We start from the raw sequence: 18485 nt of genomic DNA, 5'->3' as shown, positions 1-18485 counted from the left end.
TTTGAACCTTTCCTGAGATCTCTACGTAAAATAGAACGTATATTATTTGAATACTGCGTTGTCCATTTCTCAGAAATAGCGCATTGCTCATTTATTTACTCGGTAACAACCTCCGGCCCCCAAGAATATATCACAGGTCTTAAGGTGCTGCTGGGCAGGCGCCTACGGTTCAGAACAGGTACATAATCCTAAAGCTAGCGTTCCTAAATTGCATTGGCGTACTTTTGCGCGTCAGCGTAACGCTTGCGATGATCAAATTCGTCAACTCCATTGAATGAGGGAATTCCGGTTAGATGTTTACAAAGTAGAAAGTGATTCGGTGTTAGTGAGCCTAGGTCGGACGGGTCAGCGCTTACGGGCGCTAACGAGCGTAAATCAACTGCGTCTTCTACTTAGTATGATCCACCTTAGAACGTTAATGTTATTTTCCACTAGCACACTGCAATCAGTCTCCATATAAAAATAAAATTAGATTTTCACGTTTCTCCGAAAAGAAAAACAATATGAAAAATCTATTCAAAAGTTAATAAACAGCCGTCAACAGAGAGTCAGGCGAATATTGACTTTAACCCGTGCTTTTAAAAGCAAAGGCATTGGTTTACATTAGGGTTCTGGATTTTTTCCAAGACATTCATTATTTCATTTTTTTTCACTGCGAAGTCCAATTATGAGTTGTGAATTAAATAATGCCGACATAAGCAAAAATGAGTTGATTTAGCTCGTAAATTTGTTTAATATAATTTAAAAGTGGAATGAGAACTTGGTCTGTCCAATAGTTTTTAGCTTTTAAGAGAGAATTTTCTTTAAATTTGACTTGTCTTCGCCCAGCCTTTTCTCTTAATTTGTTCAATAATGGTTTCGAAAAGTGATATCTGTTTTTAAAAGGTGTATAATTACAGTTATTTGATTCACTCAACGGGTATTTTTTAAAAAGCGGAATGAGAACTTGCTCTGTCCAATATCTTTAGTTTTTAAAAGGGAACTTTTACTAAACTTGACTTGTCTTTCCACAGACTTTTTTCTTGAGTTGCTCATTAATGGTTTCAAACAGTGATATCTGTCTTTTGACGGTGGTGATACTCCTGTTTCATAGTGAGGGGATACAGGGAATAGCATCAATACCAGTAAGCACTAGCAATTGTAACTGAGACTTGTAAGAAAAAAAATTCAAGTAGTGGGCATCTAAAATTGGGCTTTATGGTTGTATCACGTTTCTATTCCCGATTTTGTTTTTATGCGTCCGTTTATTTTAGATAGCTTTGCTGAACAACCGCTGTTTAAAACAAGTTTGAGCAAAATGGGCGAAGAATGAAACCAGCCTAGAGACGTCAAAATATTTCACGCAAAATGTTGAACAACCTGTGAACAAAGGTAAAGCGAAAATTTTGGTTTCACGAAGCAAGAAAACAGGAGGCCAAATCCTGACCTACAATTCAGAAATTTCCATGTGTAAACAACAAAAATCTAGTTTGAACTATGAGTGGGTTGGCATAACCATTTAAACAGAAGTTCGATCGAAAAACGAAAAAACAGTGAAAATCAATGTCAAATTGACGCATGTGAACTACTAGTAAGAAAACAATTTTTTGTTCAAAAACCGTTTTCTGATACTGCTTCAAAATTAGAGTGAAAAAAATCACGCAGCAAAACCACTCGTTTCACAACAAAATTATAAAAATGTGTACAGATCTTAAAAAAAGACAGCGCCCCAATACAATTCAATTTCTTTGAATTGTGAAAAATAGGGTTGCTATTATAGCCGCCTGAGATGAGAAAAAATTGAAAAAATTACATTAGAAATTAAGTGGTTTAAATCGAATCCATCATTGTTCTGTCGAAGAAAACTATGTTCTGTCGAAGCCAGAAAGTCATTCAGTCAACGCAGTGCACGAGCAAAACACCACTTCGGTCAAAACAGAAGAAAATTCCAGCTTTAAAAAAATCTGGAGAAAACAAATACGCCGCTGTGTTGTAAAAACCAGGCGTACAACAATATGGCTTCGCTCAGCTAGTAGCTATAAAAAACGTAACAAATTGCGAAGACAAAATCCACGAAGCTGCCACTAGTTGTCTGCTCTCGTAGAGCCGTAACTGTCACTCTCGAACACGAAATTTTCTATGACTAGGCGTAGAACTGTCGAGAAGAGATCAATTTGTTATCAACAGAATCCATTTGGTTTAGTATCAATTATTGATCTACCAGAAATTTTAAGGACCTGTTAATTTTCAAACCTAATCATTCTGGCGACGTAGCCATTAATAAGAAAAGTAATCAAGCATTGGAGGCTAGGATTTTGAATATTTTACCAAATTCAAGAGATTAGACAGCCCTTAATATTTAGGCCGCTCCCTTTCGCTCGCTCATTTTCCTAGAGGTTATTAAGACCAATAACGTTACACGTTACCGCCATATTACCAAAATAACTGCAAAATAAAGTTGCGTTCCAGATAATACAGATAAGATACAGCTTTAAGTTGAAAAAGTTATAGACGCCACTCTAAAAAAGCTAGGTAAAAACATTCAACGATCCATTAATAAGACTAGTCAAAAATCATTCAGCAGAAGAACTTTCAATAGTCACCTTATTACTCATATCATTTCCTCTGACCCTAAACTAGTTCAATTTAAACTTTAGTTTTTAAGTGCCAAAGTCACTTTACTGAGTGAGGTAAAACACGTATGATCAAAATCTAATAAAAAACCATAATACTTTTGCTAGAGAGAATGAGAAATGATGTCACAAGTATAAATGCCATCAGTGATAGGAAGAAGTCTTTCAGAAAGTTTTACTTATTCAGCTTTGCTGCGTGAGCAAATGTAAGACAAAAAAGAGCGTCAGATAACGAAACGAAAAACATAGCGGGACAAATCTTTAATACAATTCAAAGAATTTTCCTTGACTAAACAAAAAGTGGTCTAGATGGAACCATGAATCGATTGGGAAAAATTAATTAGAAAAAAATGCAATCAGAAAAATAAAAAAATAAACAGTGAAAATCAATGTCAAATTGCGCATGTAAACAAAAAACCGCTAGCGAAAAAGCGAATTTTGGCTTTTCTCATTCTGCTTGAAAATTAGAGTAAAAAAATTCCGCTCCACTTCCTGTTTCGGCGTGACCTAAATCCTCACTTGACTTCAAAAAGAATGAAAAAGTATAAACAGATTAAAAAATAGACGGCGCGCCCCAGTACTACGATTCAAACTCTTTAAATTGTAAAAAGAACCAGGAACATAGCAATATAGCTACGCTCAGCTTACAGCTATGATAAACATAGCTGACAGATTGCCAGAAAATAGCCGCAATAGATTCGTAGATCTGCAGTCTCAAAAAAACATTTAAAAAGACAGACCAAAAAAATTCGCTTTTTCATTAAAGGGTGATATGTTATATTTTAATTAAAAATCGGTATAAATTACTGCTGCCTCTGAAATAACCTTCATTTAGAGCGGCAAACACCCATTTAAGTCATTTTTGAGAGTGAAGTAAGTCAAGTGTGACCCCATAATTTAGACACGCAAAAAGTCGCTCGACTAAGAGCGAAGCATGACGTCACGCACGCAATTCAGTTGAAATTGCATGAACGAATGTACAAAGAGTGGCAGTGACGTCAAACGGTCGTAACAAAAATCTTGACTACGGAAAAAACATAGCAGGTTAAGTCCTAACGTACAATTCAAAGATTTTCCAATGACTCAACAAAGACTAGACCTAGAACGGACTATGAGTGAAATGGGAAAACAATTTCCCAAAAAATCAGATAAAAAAACAGAAAATCAATGTCAAAATGCCGCATGTGAACAAAAAACACTAGCGAGATATTGAAATTTAGTTCAAACAAGAAAAGGGGCAGAAAATGAACTATGAATGGATTGGGAAAATCATTTGAAAAAAATCCGATCCAAAAAATGGAAAAAAGTGTAGAAGTCAAAGTGAAATTGCCGCATGTGATCAAAAATCCACTAGCCAGGAAGCAATTTTTTGTTCAAACACCGTTTTTTCACTCTACTTTAAAATTAGAGCGGAAAAATTTTACACCTCAAAACCATTCGCCTTTTCGCTCCATTTCCTGTTTCGGCGTGACCAAAATCACTACTCCAATTTGACTTCAAAAATCATGAAAATGTGTGAACAGATCTTAGTTCACTAGCAAGATATTGAAATTTAGTTCAAACAAAAGACTAGGCCTAGAATAAACAATGAATGGATTGGGAAAATCATATTAAGAAAATCCGATCCAAAAAATCGAAAAAGACAGCGCCGCAATACAATTCAAATCTTTTGAATTGCGAAAAAAATAAATGCGCTATAATAGCCGGCTGAGAAGCTGAGGCGGCTATTAATAACAAATAATTTTGTGGATCCTTCAATACAGCAATACTCCGAGCATAACTGGTCATTGACATTTAATATTACTTCAACAATCGGATTATAGAGCTGCCTGTTACTTCCGCTATTTAATAATTCCAGCTATTACATGAACTGTCCAATAATAAGTAGCATTATAGGACAGTTGACGTTATTTTTAGTATCAATGAACAGTTTCATACGTTGGGTAGCTACATTTACGTATGCGAAATACGTACACAATCGCAAATTAAGCACAGTAGACTAGTGATTTCGAACCTTTCAATCCATTCATAACTCGATGCGCAATAAACAGACAGTTTCAGTGACAAGTATTTACAAGCAAGAACTGAAAATCTGGTTCAAAGAAACAAGCTAGGCCTAGAGTGAACTATAATCGATTGATAAAAAACCATTCAGAAAAAAATTCGATCCAAAAAATCGAAAACAGTAAAAATCAAAGTAAAATTGCCACGTGTGAACGAGAAATCGCTAGAGAGCAAGCGAAGTTTTGTTCAAACTCCTTTTTCTCACTCTGCTTTAAAATTAGGGCCAAGAAATTCCACGCCGCATAACTACTTGCTTTTTCGCTCCATTTACTGATTTGGCGTGACCAAAATCACTACTCCAATTGGCTTCAAAAGTCATGAAAATGTGTGAACAGATCTTAAAAAATAAAAACATAGCCGGAATAATTCCCGAAAAGACTCGAAGTGGAAATACACTTAAACGCCATCTAACCACTCATCAGACGAAACGTGCCTCCACTAATTTATGATTATCGTGAAACTAAACCATAAAACGAAAAAATAAAAACAAGAAAATCAAATCTGTTAAAATATGATAATCTGATCAAATTTTGCCATAAATTGAGATCCAGAAATAACTATCTCTACCAAAATACTTCATGAAAACAACTAGTACCTACTAAAATCACTTGAGAGAAAATCACTTATGGGAGAAGCCAAATAATGAAAAAATAAGCTCTTACAAACAACTTGGGCTAAAAAACTTGAAACGTTCATATTTTCTATATTACAAAAGCACGTAAATCCGAAGGAAAATTCCTTTCAGGCAATAGGGTATCCAGATGCTCGCAAAACAATCAGCAAGTTATAATAGACAAAAACTTGTCTAAAAAATGTGAAAAACCAAAACTGCAAAACAGATTTTTCATTGACTAAACAAAAACTAGACCCAGAACGGACAGAGTGAAATGGGAAAACCATTTCCCGAAAGATCAGATAAAAAACAGAAAATCAATGTCAAAATGCCGCATGTGAACAAAAAACCACTAGCAAGAAATGAAAATTTGGTTCAAACAAACAAACTAGGCCTAGAATGAACTATGAATGGATTGAGAAAACCATTTAGAAAAAAATTCGATCTAAAAAATCGAAAAAAGAGTAAAAACCAAAGTAAAAATGCCGCGTGTGAATGAGAAATCGCTAGCTAGCAAGCGAAGTTTTGTTCAAACAGTTTTCTCACTCTACTTTAAAACTAGAGCCAAGAAATTTCACGCCGCAGAACCACGCCGCCGACACACTTAAACGCCATCCAACCACTCATCAGACGAAACGTGCCTCCACTAATTTATGATTATCGTGAAACAAAACCATAAAACGAAAAAGTAAAAACAAGAAAAGCAAGTCTGTTAAAATATGATAATCTGATCAAATTTGGCCACAAATTGAGATGCCGAAATAACTAGCTCTGCCGAAAGACTTCAAAAAACAACTAGTACCTACTAAAACCACTTGAGAGAAAATCACTTATGGGAGAAGCCAAATCATGAAAAAATTAGCTCATGCAAACAACTTGGACGAAAAAACTGGAAAAACTAATACTTTTTCTATATTACAAAAGCACTTAAATCCGCAGAAGAATTTCTTTCAGGCAATAGGGTATCCAGATTCTCGCAAAACAATAGGCACATTATAATAAGGTAAGAAACTTGTCTAAAAACGGAAAAAAACTGCAAAAAATTAAGAAAAATAGTTTCGATTTTCGCCAATTTTTGTCATATTTCTCAACAAAAAATGTTTCATATTCACAAAACTGTAACCACTTGTTATCTAAAAATTGCTGTCATGGGGGTCTTTTCAATACTCATTTGTTGCATTAAAACAAAACAATCGTCAAAAAATTGCAAAAATTAGCCTAAAATTAAGCAAAATACATGAAAACCTCCGAATTAGCATAAACTATGAATTTCCTGAAACCTTCAAGCCACTACCAAAACCAGCCTAAAATTAAAACAAAGTCATATCCTAACCTCTGAATCAAAAAAAATTTAAAAAACTGCTTTAAAATGCCGCACATGAACAAAAAATTTCGCTCGCTTAGAGAAATTTTTTCACACCTCAATTCTCGCTCTCTAGAAAACAACGATATGAACAAAAAAACCACTCTTTTCGCTCCATTCTTCGTTTTGTTCAGCAACAAAATGACTCCAAATTTTTTCATGTGTATCATTTCCTGCTTCAAAATTCACTCCAATAAAATTGATTAAAAAAGGACTTTTTCAATACTCCTCTTCGAGTCGTAAACTAAAGACAGTACCCCAATACAATTCAATTTTGACGACCAAGAGACGGCCAATAATAACCCCAGCTGTCGCTGTGCGGCTATTAATAAAAGGACAAAAGGGCGGTGATGTCTTATGTGAACAGAATTGTGGGAACGGGTATGCAGATTCGAACAAATGGAATGTCTGAGGCGCGAAAAAAGCTCTTGAATTCAGAAGGACGTACATTTTTATTAAATATGGTTCGATGCAAAAATATAAATAGATACATGGCCTAAACTCATAACACATACCTTAATTGCATAAACTGTTACAGATTTCAAAAATTATACTTTAAGAACGAGGTTGAAATCCCATAACACAACAATTTCTGTGATTGAGTAAGCGTCACCTGGTTTGAACTGAATCCGTGGCAGCCACTTGCACCAATCTCATTCCCATACGGCACCCCCATCCTGTCCAGACACACTCCCTTGCCCTGATTCCTTAGCTGAAATTCAATCACTACTCATAACTCAATGCCTTCAGACCATCTGCCAGCAATAGCTGGCAATTGAAACTTCAAATTCTATCCTTATTGGAAAGGCGATTCTATCCATATCATAAGGAAAAGACTATCGCAATGAGGATCTCGATGTAACTGCTTCAAACTGCTATTTGAATAGAACTGCCTGTTAATTTCAACGAGTTGATCCAGTTTAAAAGACGCCAAATTGACCCACAGAAATGGCCAGAAAAATTGATCAAAACATTACAACACAAATAAGTATTAATCACATCTTTTATATCAATTAAACAATATACGCGATTTACAGCATTTATTTACAGCATTGGCGTTGTAAAACGTTCCTTAAAAACGGCGATATTTATTGGAGCACTGACCTCTCCCCAAATGACGTTTTTGTGAGGACGCGGGTAATATTTTGGCAAATCGTAGGCAACATTCTCCATGAACCACTTGAACGAATTGCGAGTCTTGTCTGCATTGCACTGCTCTCTGAAATACATAAAGAGTGTCCATGCTACTAACAAAGAACAATAATCAAACGATATAATCAAATGATATCAGCCTAAAGAATCAATTAATCAGCCTCAACAAATTAAAATTTCTCACCATCAAACGTCAAGCAGCCACAAATATTCAAACATTTTTTGAAAAAAGCAAAAGCAAGGATTTGTTCAAAATCTTGGTCAAAATTTTGCCACTGATATACTACGCTATCATTAACTTAACTAAAGCCTCTTGGTTGTAATAAGGGAAGAACAAACAACTTTAAAACATAGCTGGCAAATTGCCAGAAAATAGCCGCAATAGATTCGTAGATCGGCAGTCTAAAACAAAACAGTAAAAAAGACACACCAAAAAAAATCGTCTTTTCATTGAAGGCTGATCTGTTAGATTTTGATTAAAAATCTGTATAAGTTATTGCTGCCTCTATTAGCTGATCTCAAATAACCTACATTTAGAGTGACACACACCCATTTGACCTTATCTCTTTGAATTAAAGTAAATAAAAGTCAAATGAAATTGCATGAACGAATGAACAAAAAGTGGCTGTGACGTCATATGGTCGTAACAAAAATCATGACGAAAAAAAAACAAGAGAAGGCCAATAATAGCCCCAGCTATCGCTGTGCGGCTATTAAAAACAACCGACTAAACGTCGGAAGAATTGCTCTCGAACGAATAGTGGGAGATCCAATCAATTGCAGCCTAATTCAGTCGGGGGGAGGGAGGGGGAGCCTAAATGGGACTAAGAAGTTCAATAGTGGGCTTCAAATCACCACATTGGAGGTTAACATATACCGCTATTAAGATTTAAAGTAAAATTGAAGTCAGCTGCTTGGAATTGTGATTGAGAGAGAATTTTAGAAACGCAAAAAGTCAAGAGCGTAAAAGTCACTCAAAAAGTCAAAATTGTCAAGCGAAAATTTTGCTTAAAAAAACATAGTCGGTAGAATACCGGAAACGACTCGAATCGTCGTGCATTATATTCTCTAACCTAACCCTATCGAAATCAGAATATATCAAAATAGACAAGAGAAAAAAAGCAAAAGTAGCCCAACAAACCACATGAAAGTGTTATAGAAATGCCAACAATTTTTTAGGTGCGGGGGAGCTAGGTGGCGTGGCAGGGGTATATAGGTTGGGGAGGTGGGTTGTGCTGGGGTAGTTGGGGGGGGGGGGGGAGAATGGGGTAGCTAGGTGAAGGGAGGGGGTAGGGGTAGGTAGGTGTTGGGGGGGGGGGGGAGATAGGTGGTGGGGGGTTTGTGTGGTGTAGTTTAGATAATCAGGGGTGACTTATATGGGAATAAAAAACAAAAAACCTCAAAATGACCTCTTCACCTTGAACATTACCAGCAGTTCCTAATTACTATACATTACAAACGAAGCTACTGTTAAAGTCCAATGTTCGAAAACAGAAGTCAGCAATCAAAAACGGAGGTAAATGCTCGAACAGAAAGAAGTCAAAATTCAAGTCATGAACAAACTTGCTTTCTGCTAAAAAAAAAACCTGTAGAAACTCAATGCTCCTCTTCGAATCGTGTAAAAAAAGAAACACACGTTTACAATAATTGCTATGAACTTCGTTCAAAAGCAATTAATGACACAGCAAAGGTTCACAGTTAGCTTTAGTGTTTTAACGTTTTCAAACCTCCAAATCATCCAGTACTTGCCAAAACGAAGGAGAAAACCTATGATGGAAAGACGCAAAAAAGTTTAATCTTCTACGAACAAGAAAAGTCCCTGCTTTACGTATCATAGCAGCCGAGGTCAGTGTACTAAAAAACAGCTGGAGCACTTAACTACTACTCGTGTTGCAACGTAAATAATTTCGGAACGATTCCAAAGCAAACATTTCGGAAAAATTGTCAAGTTTAATTCCTCAGGCCTAATCTTTTTTAAATAAAATTAATATGACCAACTAAACTCGGGCGAATTGCTCTCAAACGACCGGTTGGCTCCGTGAAGTGGGGTGAGGGGGCTGATGTTGGGGTCGTCAACTTCTAAGAACCGCCCTTCAAACCATAAGTATAAGTCTCCAAAACAGTTGGTGAATATCATACTTGGAGACTAGTGAGCTGAATGGCTCTAAGAGAACTTAATGCCCACTGGGCGCTACCTGTTTATCCCGTTATTGAGGACGAAAAGTCAAATGGTCAGACGAAAAATCGATCAAGCGAAAAATTGCATAAAAAGACCAACAGGACTAATATAATTGCTACAAACTTTGTTTGAGAGCAATTAATTATTTGCTTTTGCTCTTATTCTCAATTCCCTAAATTTGGATTTTAGCATGTTAAAAAGATAATCAAAAAGACTATGCAAAAGTTGGCTTTAAACGTTTGTCGAGGTCCTCGAAAACAAACTATCCGGTCAAGAAAAAGAACGCGGATTACAGTAAAATTAAGCGCAAATATTAAAGCATTTTCAATGGTGCAAGGAGCCCTTTGCATGTTACGGTGCAAAACGTCGCATAATTTTCACTTTAGGTCAGAATATCAGCGACGAAAAATGCTTGACCAAATTATATGCATTTTTGTCGATAGGGTAACCCACCTTTCTGAGCCCGAAATTTTTTAACAAACTGTGCCTAAAAACTTAAATCTTTGAATTATTTGAGACCCAATTCAGAGGCTCAATTGATTTCAGAAGCTGTAATTTGTTCAGTTGCAAAACAGCTAATCGCATTCTTCATCCGTAAATGGCCTTTTCTGAAATTTATTACCGGTTAGGAAACTGTCACAAAGCGCAACAGAAACGATGGGAGTCGACAACAGTGACTAGATCCTGTCACGGTTGTACACGCATGGCCAAAAAGTCATCGTAGACATTAATGAAGGATTCTAGTTTTCAATTTGATTAAGGTCACAATTGTCCATACACGCTAACAACTCTAATCTTAAAACGTGAGGGATTGTGAAAATCATGATATTTTTGAGTAAATTTAATTGACGAATATGTACGATTGCAACGTAATTCGCGAATACAATTCTATATTCAAGACCCCCAGAATGCATTGAACTTCCTTTTATAAATTGAGCTTGATTGAATACCATGTGGACAGTTAACACCTTCCCCATGGATGCAAACAAGGTAAACGCACAAAGATGTAGGAGGCATGGTGACATAAACGAAAAGATTCGGATTTCAATTTACGCGCAAACGTTTTGGTGGGATGAGTGAAATTGTGTACGATAGAAAATATCATACTCCTTACCTAATTTTCTTCATCTCGGACACGTCTCCGAAGTTCTTGCCCACTAGATTGGGTCTGGAGATGTAGAAGTCCTCCTTGTACTCGTCCATCCACACTTCCGCCACACGCATGTGGTTCTGAACAGAAAGATAATCAACTCACGATGAAAGCTCAAATGAAGCTTAACTTGAAATCTCTAACCGCTTGAAATCTCAAATGACTGATAAGTGCATGGCCGGAACAATAAACAGCTCACAGTAAAAGACCTCAAAAACAAACCAACTTAATTTGAACTGACCAGATCTCCCCATGAGGCCCCCTCAGTTCCAGGTGCAGTTGGTCCGGGTGCAGGGTCGTATGCCCTGTATCCAGGCACATATGTTCTGTAGATATGTCCCACTCGAGAGCATGGCACGAACAACACCTCTCCTCCACACATCCATGCCTAGTAGAGAGAATTATTTAAAACACTCACGTGCTAATTTTAAAATACCGAAAATCTGCAGTGCCAGAAGTTGCTACTTGGCCAGAAATTGTTTTTCGTCATTTTAAAACGTGAGCTTTTCGTTTTTTAAGCATGGTTACGTGACTCTGCAGAAGTTAATTCAAAATTCTGACACAATATCTCAAACCATCGTTTCTCGGTTCTCGATAAACGCCAGAAGTTCTCAGTCATTTCGAGCAGAGTCACGTAACCATTACTTAATAGTCAGCTGAAAGGATATTTCGGAACAAGAGATCTAGCAGATTAACTTTGTAACCTTGATCACATTTTTCGCTGCGTAAGCATCTTGCAATACTTAGTTGCAACGCAGTTAACGTTGCAAAAAATAGAAATTATAAAATCACGCCGTTAGACTGCTTGAAACCTATTTTGCGTTGATAAAAAAAATTTTAAGAATTAGAGTCGCGGATGACAAGTTTAGGCGTTAAATTACGAGGAACATTTGACCTTGAATGATATCTCATACTGTTCAGCGCCCCATATTTCTAGTCCTCGGTCATATCCTCCCAGAGACCAGAAGAAATCTTTATCAGCGGCAAACAGACCTCCAGCCATCACAGGAGACCTAAAATATAGTCAAATATCAAGGACTGAACTTTATTGTGAGTAGAAAGATGAATTGGTCATGATATAGCATATTTGTTTTAAAACACTTTCACCTTTCACAGAAGCTTGGAAATTCTGAAGAACCATATTGACAAGGTAGTCGAGGGATAACGATCTTGTGATCTGAGGTCCACCGATTCAACCAACTGCTCAAATATTCTGGCCTGATTCAAAAAATTTCTGGTCAAAAGAAACTTGCAACTATGAATTTGGTTTCCACTTACCAGTAAGGTTCGCTTTGGTATTTGTGTTTATGCTGTTCAGATTTAGGCACATCGTATCTCTTATAGTTGAAGTCCCAATCGAATCCCCCTTGTGCATGTTCACGAGACTGGGGTCGCATCTCGAATGACATAGCGTCAATGACATCCACCAAAGGTACTGTCACTGCTTTCTTATTCAGAGCTATCGGCGTAACGAGAGGCGCGTACCAGTTAGGGTTTGCCTCGCAATGCGCGTCCAAAAAGATCAGGACTTGCCCTCTAGTCGCAGCCTCAGCACCCATGATTCTCGCCCTGATCAACCCTTGACGCCCTCCTTTGTTCTTACTTCGGACTATTTTGACCAAGTCCCCGTAAGTCTTGCTCATGTGATCTTCCAGAGGGGCTCCCAAGTTGGCACGAGAACTGGCATCGTCAAGGAGGACTACCTCAGCCAGGTACTCTTTTGGAATTGTGTTCACAACCGAGTGTACAGTTCTTATCACAGTTCCGAGTGGCTCATTGTGAAATACGACAATGACAGAGGCATTGGGAAGCGTTGTGGGATAGTGCCAGTATTTACACCTGAGACAAAAAAAACTTATTCTACCGTCTCTACTTTTAGCTGTTCCTTCTACTAGAAGCATCAAAACTATATCAATAATAATACATATCGTCCCTATTTGTCATATCCAAAACATATGAGTAATCTCTCACCACAAAGGAAACGAGAAAACCAAATTGACCACAAGAAAAAATTTTGTGCGTAAAAGTAGCGATAACTTTATTTCCGTTGCGTCAAATATACGCTCCAATGAATACCTAACTGCCCTATCAAGAAAAATAGTTTAGAAGGGAAACACGTATGTATAATTACTCTTCTTCGCGCATGTCTTTTGGAGCTCTGTCGTATGATATTCGATCACTCACAAACATGTTGAAACCATTCTCACGCAACACTTTCTGTTCTTCTTCCTTCTCACTTTTATCAGCATAAACTGGCTTTCCAAACTCTCCCGGTCCACTCCGATCACTTTTGGGTGGCTCAAAGTTCCCAATACTTGACTTCATTATTGGCGGGTGAATGACTGATTTGGCGTCGCTTTTACCAGTCGGTCCAGAATCTCCATTCTAAATGAGCATCAAAAGCAACTTACATGCAAATACTGAAGGTCTTACTGCAAAATCCTTAAAATACCGTGCCTTCTACTTTTTTTCAAGAACGAAGCAAATAACTGAAACAGACAAGAGAAGAGTTGAATGGCAAGACAACTCAGTAAATTTAAAGTTTTTAGAAAACGAAGACACATGAAGGTCCGGAAGATCGGCGAGCTATAACATCTGTTCAATTTTTGAGCTCCATGCTTATGAGATTCTGAGTTTTTAATTAAGGAGCTAAAAAATGTATCAAAGACTTACTAAGACTTACTAAAACAAAGACTTACTATTTTCAAAGGTTTGCATAAAAAAACGAGGCGGCTCGAGCGAGACTGTACCTAGCCCATAATGTTGCAACATACGTCCCAAATTTGTCACACATTTTACTTTATTCAGAGAGGAAAAGCCTTTTGAAGTTCAATAAGATCTATCAGTCGCAAAAACAGACAGCAAGTTGCAAAAAGAAATTGAAGCAATGAGTTTACACGCTAGATGCAGCAAAAAATTTTTAATGTATGCACTGTGTCTCAAGTATTTTTTTGAATTGAAAATATGCACAACTCATGAACTCTTTATCAATTAGTTAGATTCAAGATCCAGTTCAACCTTATTCTCAACAAAATTTTACCGAAAATCAAGGTCATCAGAAATTTTTGTCACCGATCATGCCCAGATTTCTCATTTTGGTAAGCACCCAATTTACAGATATCTTCAGACCATATTACCTATTTTCGGTAAATTTCTTAATATCGAACAGTTGAAATCAAATTAACAAAAAATCTATTGAATAATTCATTGACAAATCGACGAAAAAGTATGAACCGCAGATGATTATTGTATTTTATTTAACTCATGCGGGTGCATTCTGCAAGTTGATGAATCAATCACTTTTGAGAAAACTGAAGAAAATACGTCAGTGAAAAGGTCAACCAGGCATAAGTTGACAAAGATATTCTTTGCTTTTTCTCAAACGACTGCTTTGTCGCTGTTCTTTTGCCACAAGTTTTCCAGATATAATCAATGGAGCTACAGATATTCCTTCAGGACCCTTAAATAACTGGTGGACGTGTTTTTGTTTGGACATAAAATGACATTAACTCGAATTTCCTATTTTCTTCTTTTCTTATTTAAGAAAAATATATTGCTGATCTTTTTATGGTTTATTTAAATTTACTCCTTGCTAAAAGTAGTGATCAAGAAGAAGCCAAGGGAGAGCTTAAATATTACGGTCACCCGAAGCATCAGGAATCATCAAAATATAGATTAAAAACACATTTTTCCCTTCTTTCTCATCCCATTATTTTCTGTTGTTCTTGTCTCAAATATCCAATAATTGGTCCAAACTGCCAAACATCCACCAAATCAATTTACCAATGAAAAATGGGAGGTGGATTTGAGAATTAACGTAGGTCTCCTCAAAATTTCATACAATTAAGCTTTAAATTTGATTGAAAAATTCCGATCTTTCTCTTTATTAGCAGTTGAGGCAGTTAGTCTATTTTAAAGAAGCATTAGTTTGCACAGAAAATAATTTAATTTGTTCGAGAGGCCAGAGAAACCACCAGAGATAAACGAAGTTTTTCAACTCTGGGTTTCTTGTTCTCTAATGTTTTTCTGTAGCTTGTCTTGTATGTAAGGTGTATACCAGTTGTTCAATTGTAAAAATCGCCTGGCACATGGAATTAGAGGAAATAATCATAAGGCAATATATAGTTTTAGTTATTTATTACTTCAATTATTTATTGAAATTTATTATTTCAATTATTTATTGTAAGGCAAAATATAGTTTTATTTATTTATTATTTCAATTATTTATTTCAATTATTTATTGAAATCAGCAATTATTTATTATTTCAAAGAATTGAATGTCTGTTTCGGATGAATCGAAAAGCTATTGAACTACAAAAAAGTGAAAGCCTTAAATGTGTACTAAAAAGAAGTAGCCCCCATAACTTATCCTTTTCCTCCTCGCCTTTCTCTTCTCTACAAAAAAATCTAAGACTTGAATCTGGACAAACTTGAATTTCTCGGATGTTCACGCCTATAAATTTGACACTCTGGTTAAATTGCGTTCAATTTGAGAAAAATTGTACAAGAAGTTGCAATTTTTAATTTAGGTAAAATTTTCGCCAAAAGTTTTCATTCCTGTCTTGTTGTCAAACATGTGATTAATGTCAATGTGAGCAATCAAGGTTTCAACCAGAATGACCGCTAATAACCAGCAAAGAACGCTGTTTCAGCTCACTCTAATAGCAATTATTATAAAAATTTTATTGGGGAAACTTGACAAAAACAAGGCCCTTCAAGCTGATGAATCAAAAGTAGGCCATTTAGGCTGGTCTTTTATATTTCTTATTTCCCTATAAATAATTTTTGCTATTTCGTGAAACTCAATGATGGCTTCTGCCATCCTCCTTAGTGGCTATTATGATTCGACTACAATATATCGCTTAAATCTAAGCTGCCTAAAATTTCGTAAACTGGCGTAAAATTTTTTTTCATGATGTATTAATTAATTAATTCAGTCAATCAAAACCGCAAACAATTGGTTTCACGCCCTTCAGATTTTCATAAGGCCAATGCAGCTCCAATTATTTGTGCCAATAATAGCCACGCTTAGCTATCGCAGCTCATGAAACGCAATCAAGGTAGAACAATTCATTGAGTTCCAATCATGACAGACAGTTCATTCATTAGTTCTTAGTTAGGACTTTCAGCACTTTAGATTTTGAAGTACAAAATCATGAAAAAGGCTCACGCTAGCAAGATTTACTTTATCCCAAAAATAGACGGAAGGCCAATGCAAGGATTTTAATAACCAAAATATCAACAGATTGAAACTAATTATGAATGATTCCATCTATAAAAAGCAAACGCAATCCACGGAATGGAAACGTTAGTAGTAATAGAGTGAGTGATAGTCCCCGGGGGGGGGGGGGGGTGAGGACCTCCATGTATTAAGATAGGGTATAGCGTATTTTTCGGGATTTGGGACCTCCCTAATGTATTAAGATAGGGAATGAATTATTAAGATTAGGTATAGCGGTGTTAAGATAGGTTGCATGTATTAAGATTAGGAATAGAATCTCCATGTATTAAGATTAGTTATAGCCGCCGACATGTATTAAGATTAGTAATAGCCGCCGACATGTATTAAGATTAGTTATAGCCGCCGACATGTATTAAGATTAGTAATAGCCGCCGACATGTATTAAGATTAGTAATAGCCGCCGACATGTATTAAGATTAGTAATAGCCACCGACATGTATTGAGATTAGTTATAGCCGCGGACATGTATTGATTAGGTGCCGCCATGTATTAAGATAGGGTATAGGTTTTGTGTATGTATTTGTGCATGTACATATGCTAGTAGTATAGTCGGTGCAAATGTGGGGGGTAGGTTCGCAGACGCTCCTGATTGGCTGAAATTTTGAGGGGAAAATATCAATGATTGTGTAGTTATTAAGTGATTACGTGAGAACAATAGAATTGGCGTGGGTAATTAATTGCTGTAATTATGTGAGGGGCAATTATGTGACATGTTGAATTTTTGTTTACAAATTTCAGGTCATATTAAAATGTGAAATTAATTGGCGTGGGTTTTCAATTACCCTAGTTATCTGAGGGGTAATTATGTGACATGTTGAATTTTTGTTTACAAATTTTAGGTCAATTGCAAAGATTGTTCCCCTAATTGTTTGAATCAATTGTGTAACAAATGTCTTTTGCGCGCTCATTAATTGGAAAAAGTCAAGATAGCAAGAGGTAGTTTTGATCTACCGTCCTCTGGGTTAAGGGCCCAGCGCGCTCCCACTGCGCCATCTTGCTAATTACATGCATATATGCATTATTTTTTGTACATTATTTGAAAAAAGATGTTAAATAAAAGAAAAAAATGAATTAAAATAGTATAAAATGACAGACACAGTACAAATTATGAGCATCAAAATACAAAATTACTCAATCATTTACAATAAATTGTATAAATTTCAATGAACATCAAGGTACACTTAGCCGAGTGGGTTAATAAAGTCGACAAAAAGGAAAAACTTGCGTAGCTAACTGAGTAAAAGGTACAAATGTTAAAAACTAATGTCGACTTTATTGGGCACCAGCTTTGTGTATACCCCAGTAATCAAATTTACATATAATTACTAATAAAATTTAGTACATGCACATCATGAACATTGTTCAAGTTTGTTTGTAAAAATTTAAACAGATGAAAAGCAGCATAAATAGTGTAGAACCCACACAAGTTTTCCATTTTCTGGAGTGGACTCTGTATCATTTTCTGATACTTTTTATTCAAAAATTTGTAATGTGTGATTGATCGTGCTAGAGAATCCGCATAGTAATAGTTTCTATTGAGGCGACCAATCATTATCCAATGTTCACCAGCTTCACTGCTTGGAGAAGTGTTGATGATTGCAAAAGTAAATTTGGGCAAATTTGGGACAAAATCTGCTGGAAAGGATCCAATATACCGGAATTTAAGCTCTGGAATACGTTCAATAATGTCACGAAGTGAGGTGTTATCCATGACAAATAAGTTTTCTTTTCTTTATCTCACAAGCTCCGTTTGTACAAGGATTCCTGACAGAGCAATCAAGTTGAAAACTTTCGTTCTGTTGAGAGAAGCAACAATCTTTGGATTTTGTGATTTTGTCAACCGTTTCGTTCTGGGTGCTGGGATGAAACAAAACAATAATTATAAAAAGTCCAAGGAAAATTAGCAAAGGAATATAAATATATATATTTGAAGTTAGTCTACCCCAGTTCACATCCACATCCATTAGTTAATTAACAATTGATGTAGAGAACAACAACTAGATAGAGAGGTTAAGCCCACAAATGTTCCAACAAAGTACATAAAAATGAAAAAATGATGAAAAATTATTAGACATTTTTAGCAACAGTCCCAAACTGATCAATTTTGACA

At 36.2% G+C, this 18485-nt stretch overlaps 1 protein-coding gene and 1 non-coding gene across 3 annotated transcripts in view; both read right to left on the bottom strand.

Annotated features, from left to right (window-relative positions):
* The window catches only part of LOC142358758 (N-acetylgalactosaminyltransferase 7-like), a 50048-nt gene that overhangs the window by 8241 nt on the left and 23322 nt on the right, over window positions 1-18485 (bottom strand). For both annotated transcript variants that reach the window (XM_075410332.1, XM_075410341.1), the window contains exons 3-9: window positions 13265-13518; window positions 12412-12972; window positions 12029-12146; window positions 11375-11521; window positions 11098-11213; window positions 7757-7871; window positions 7266-7364 (exon numbers count right to left, since the gene is read on the bottom strand). In XM_075410332.1, the coding sequence (XP_075266447.1) occupies window positions 7266-7364; window positions 7757-7871; window positions 11098-11213; window positions 11375-11521; window positions 12029-12146; window positions 12412-12972; window positions 13265-13518 (1410 nt within the window). The remainder of the gene's footprint in view (window positions 1-7265; window positions 7365-7756; window positions 7872-11097; window positions 11214-11374; window positions 11522-12028; window positions 12147-12411; window positions 12973-13264; window positions 13519-18485) is intronic.
* Trnak-cuu (transfer RNA lysine (anticodon CUU)) lies at window positions 17303-17374 on the bottom strand. Its single transcript has one exon. It is a non-coding gene; the product is annotated as a tRNA-Lys (tRNA).

This window comes from Convolutriloba macropyga, chromosome 1 (genome assembly GCF_964194025.1).
Source record: "Convolutriloba macropyga chromosome 1, txConMacr16.3, whole genome shotgun sequence".
Taxonomy (NCBI): domain Eukaryota; kingdom Metazoa; phylum Xenacoelomorpha; order Acoela; family Convolutidae; genus Convolutriloba; species Convolutriloba macropyga.
Note: the sequence above shows the minus strand (reverse complement) of the source record. Positions and strands in the feature narration are given on the sequence as shown.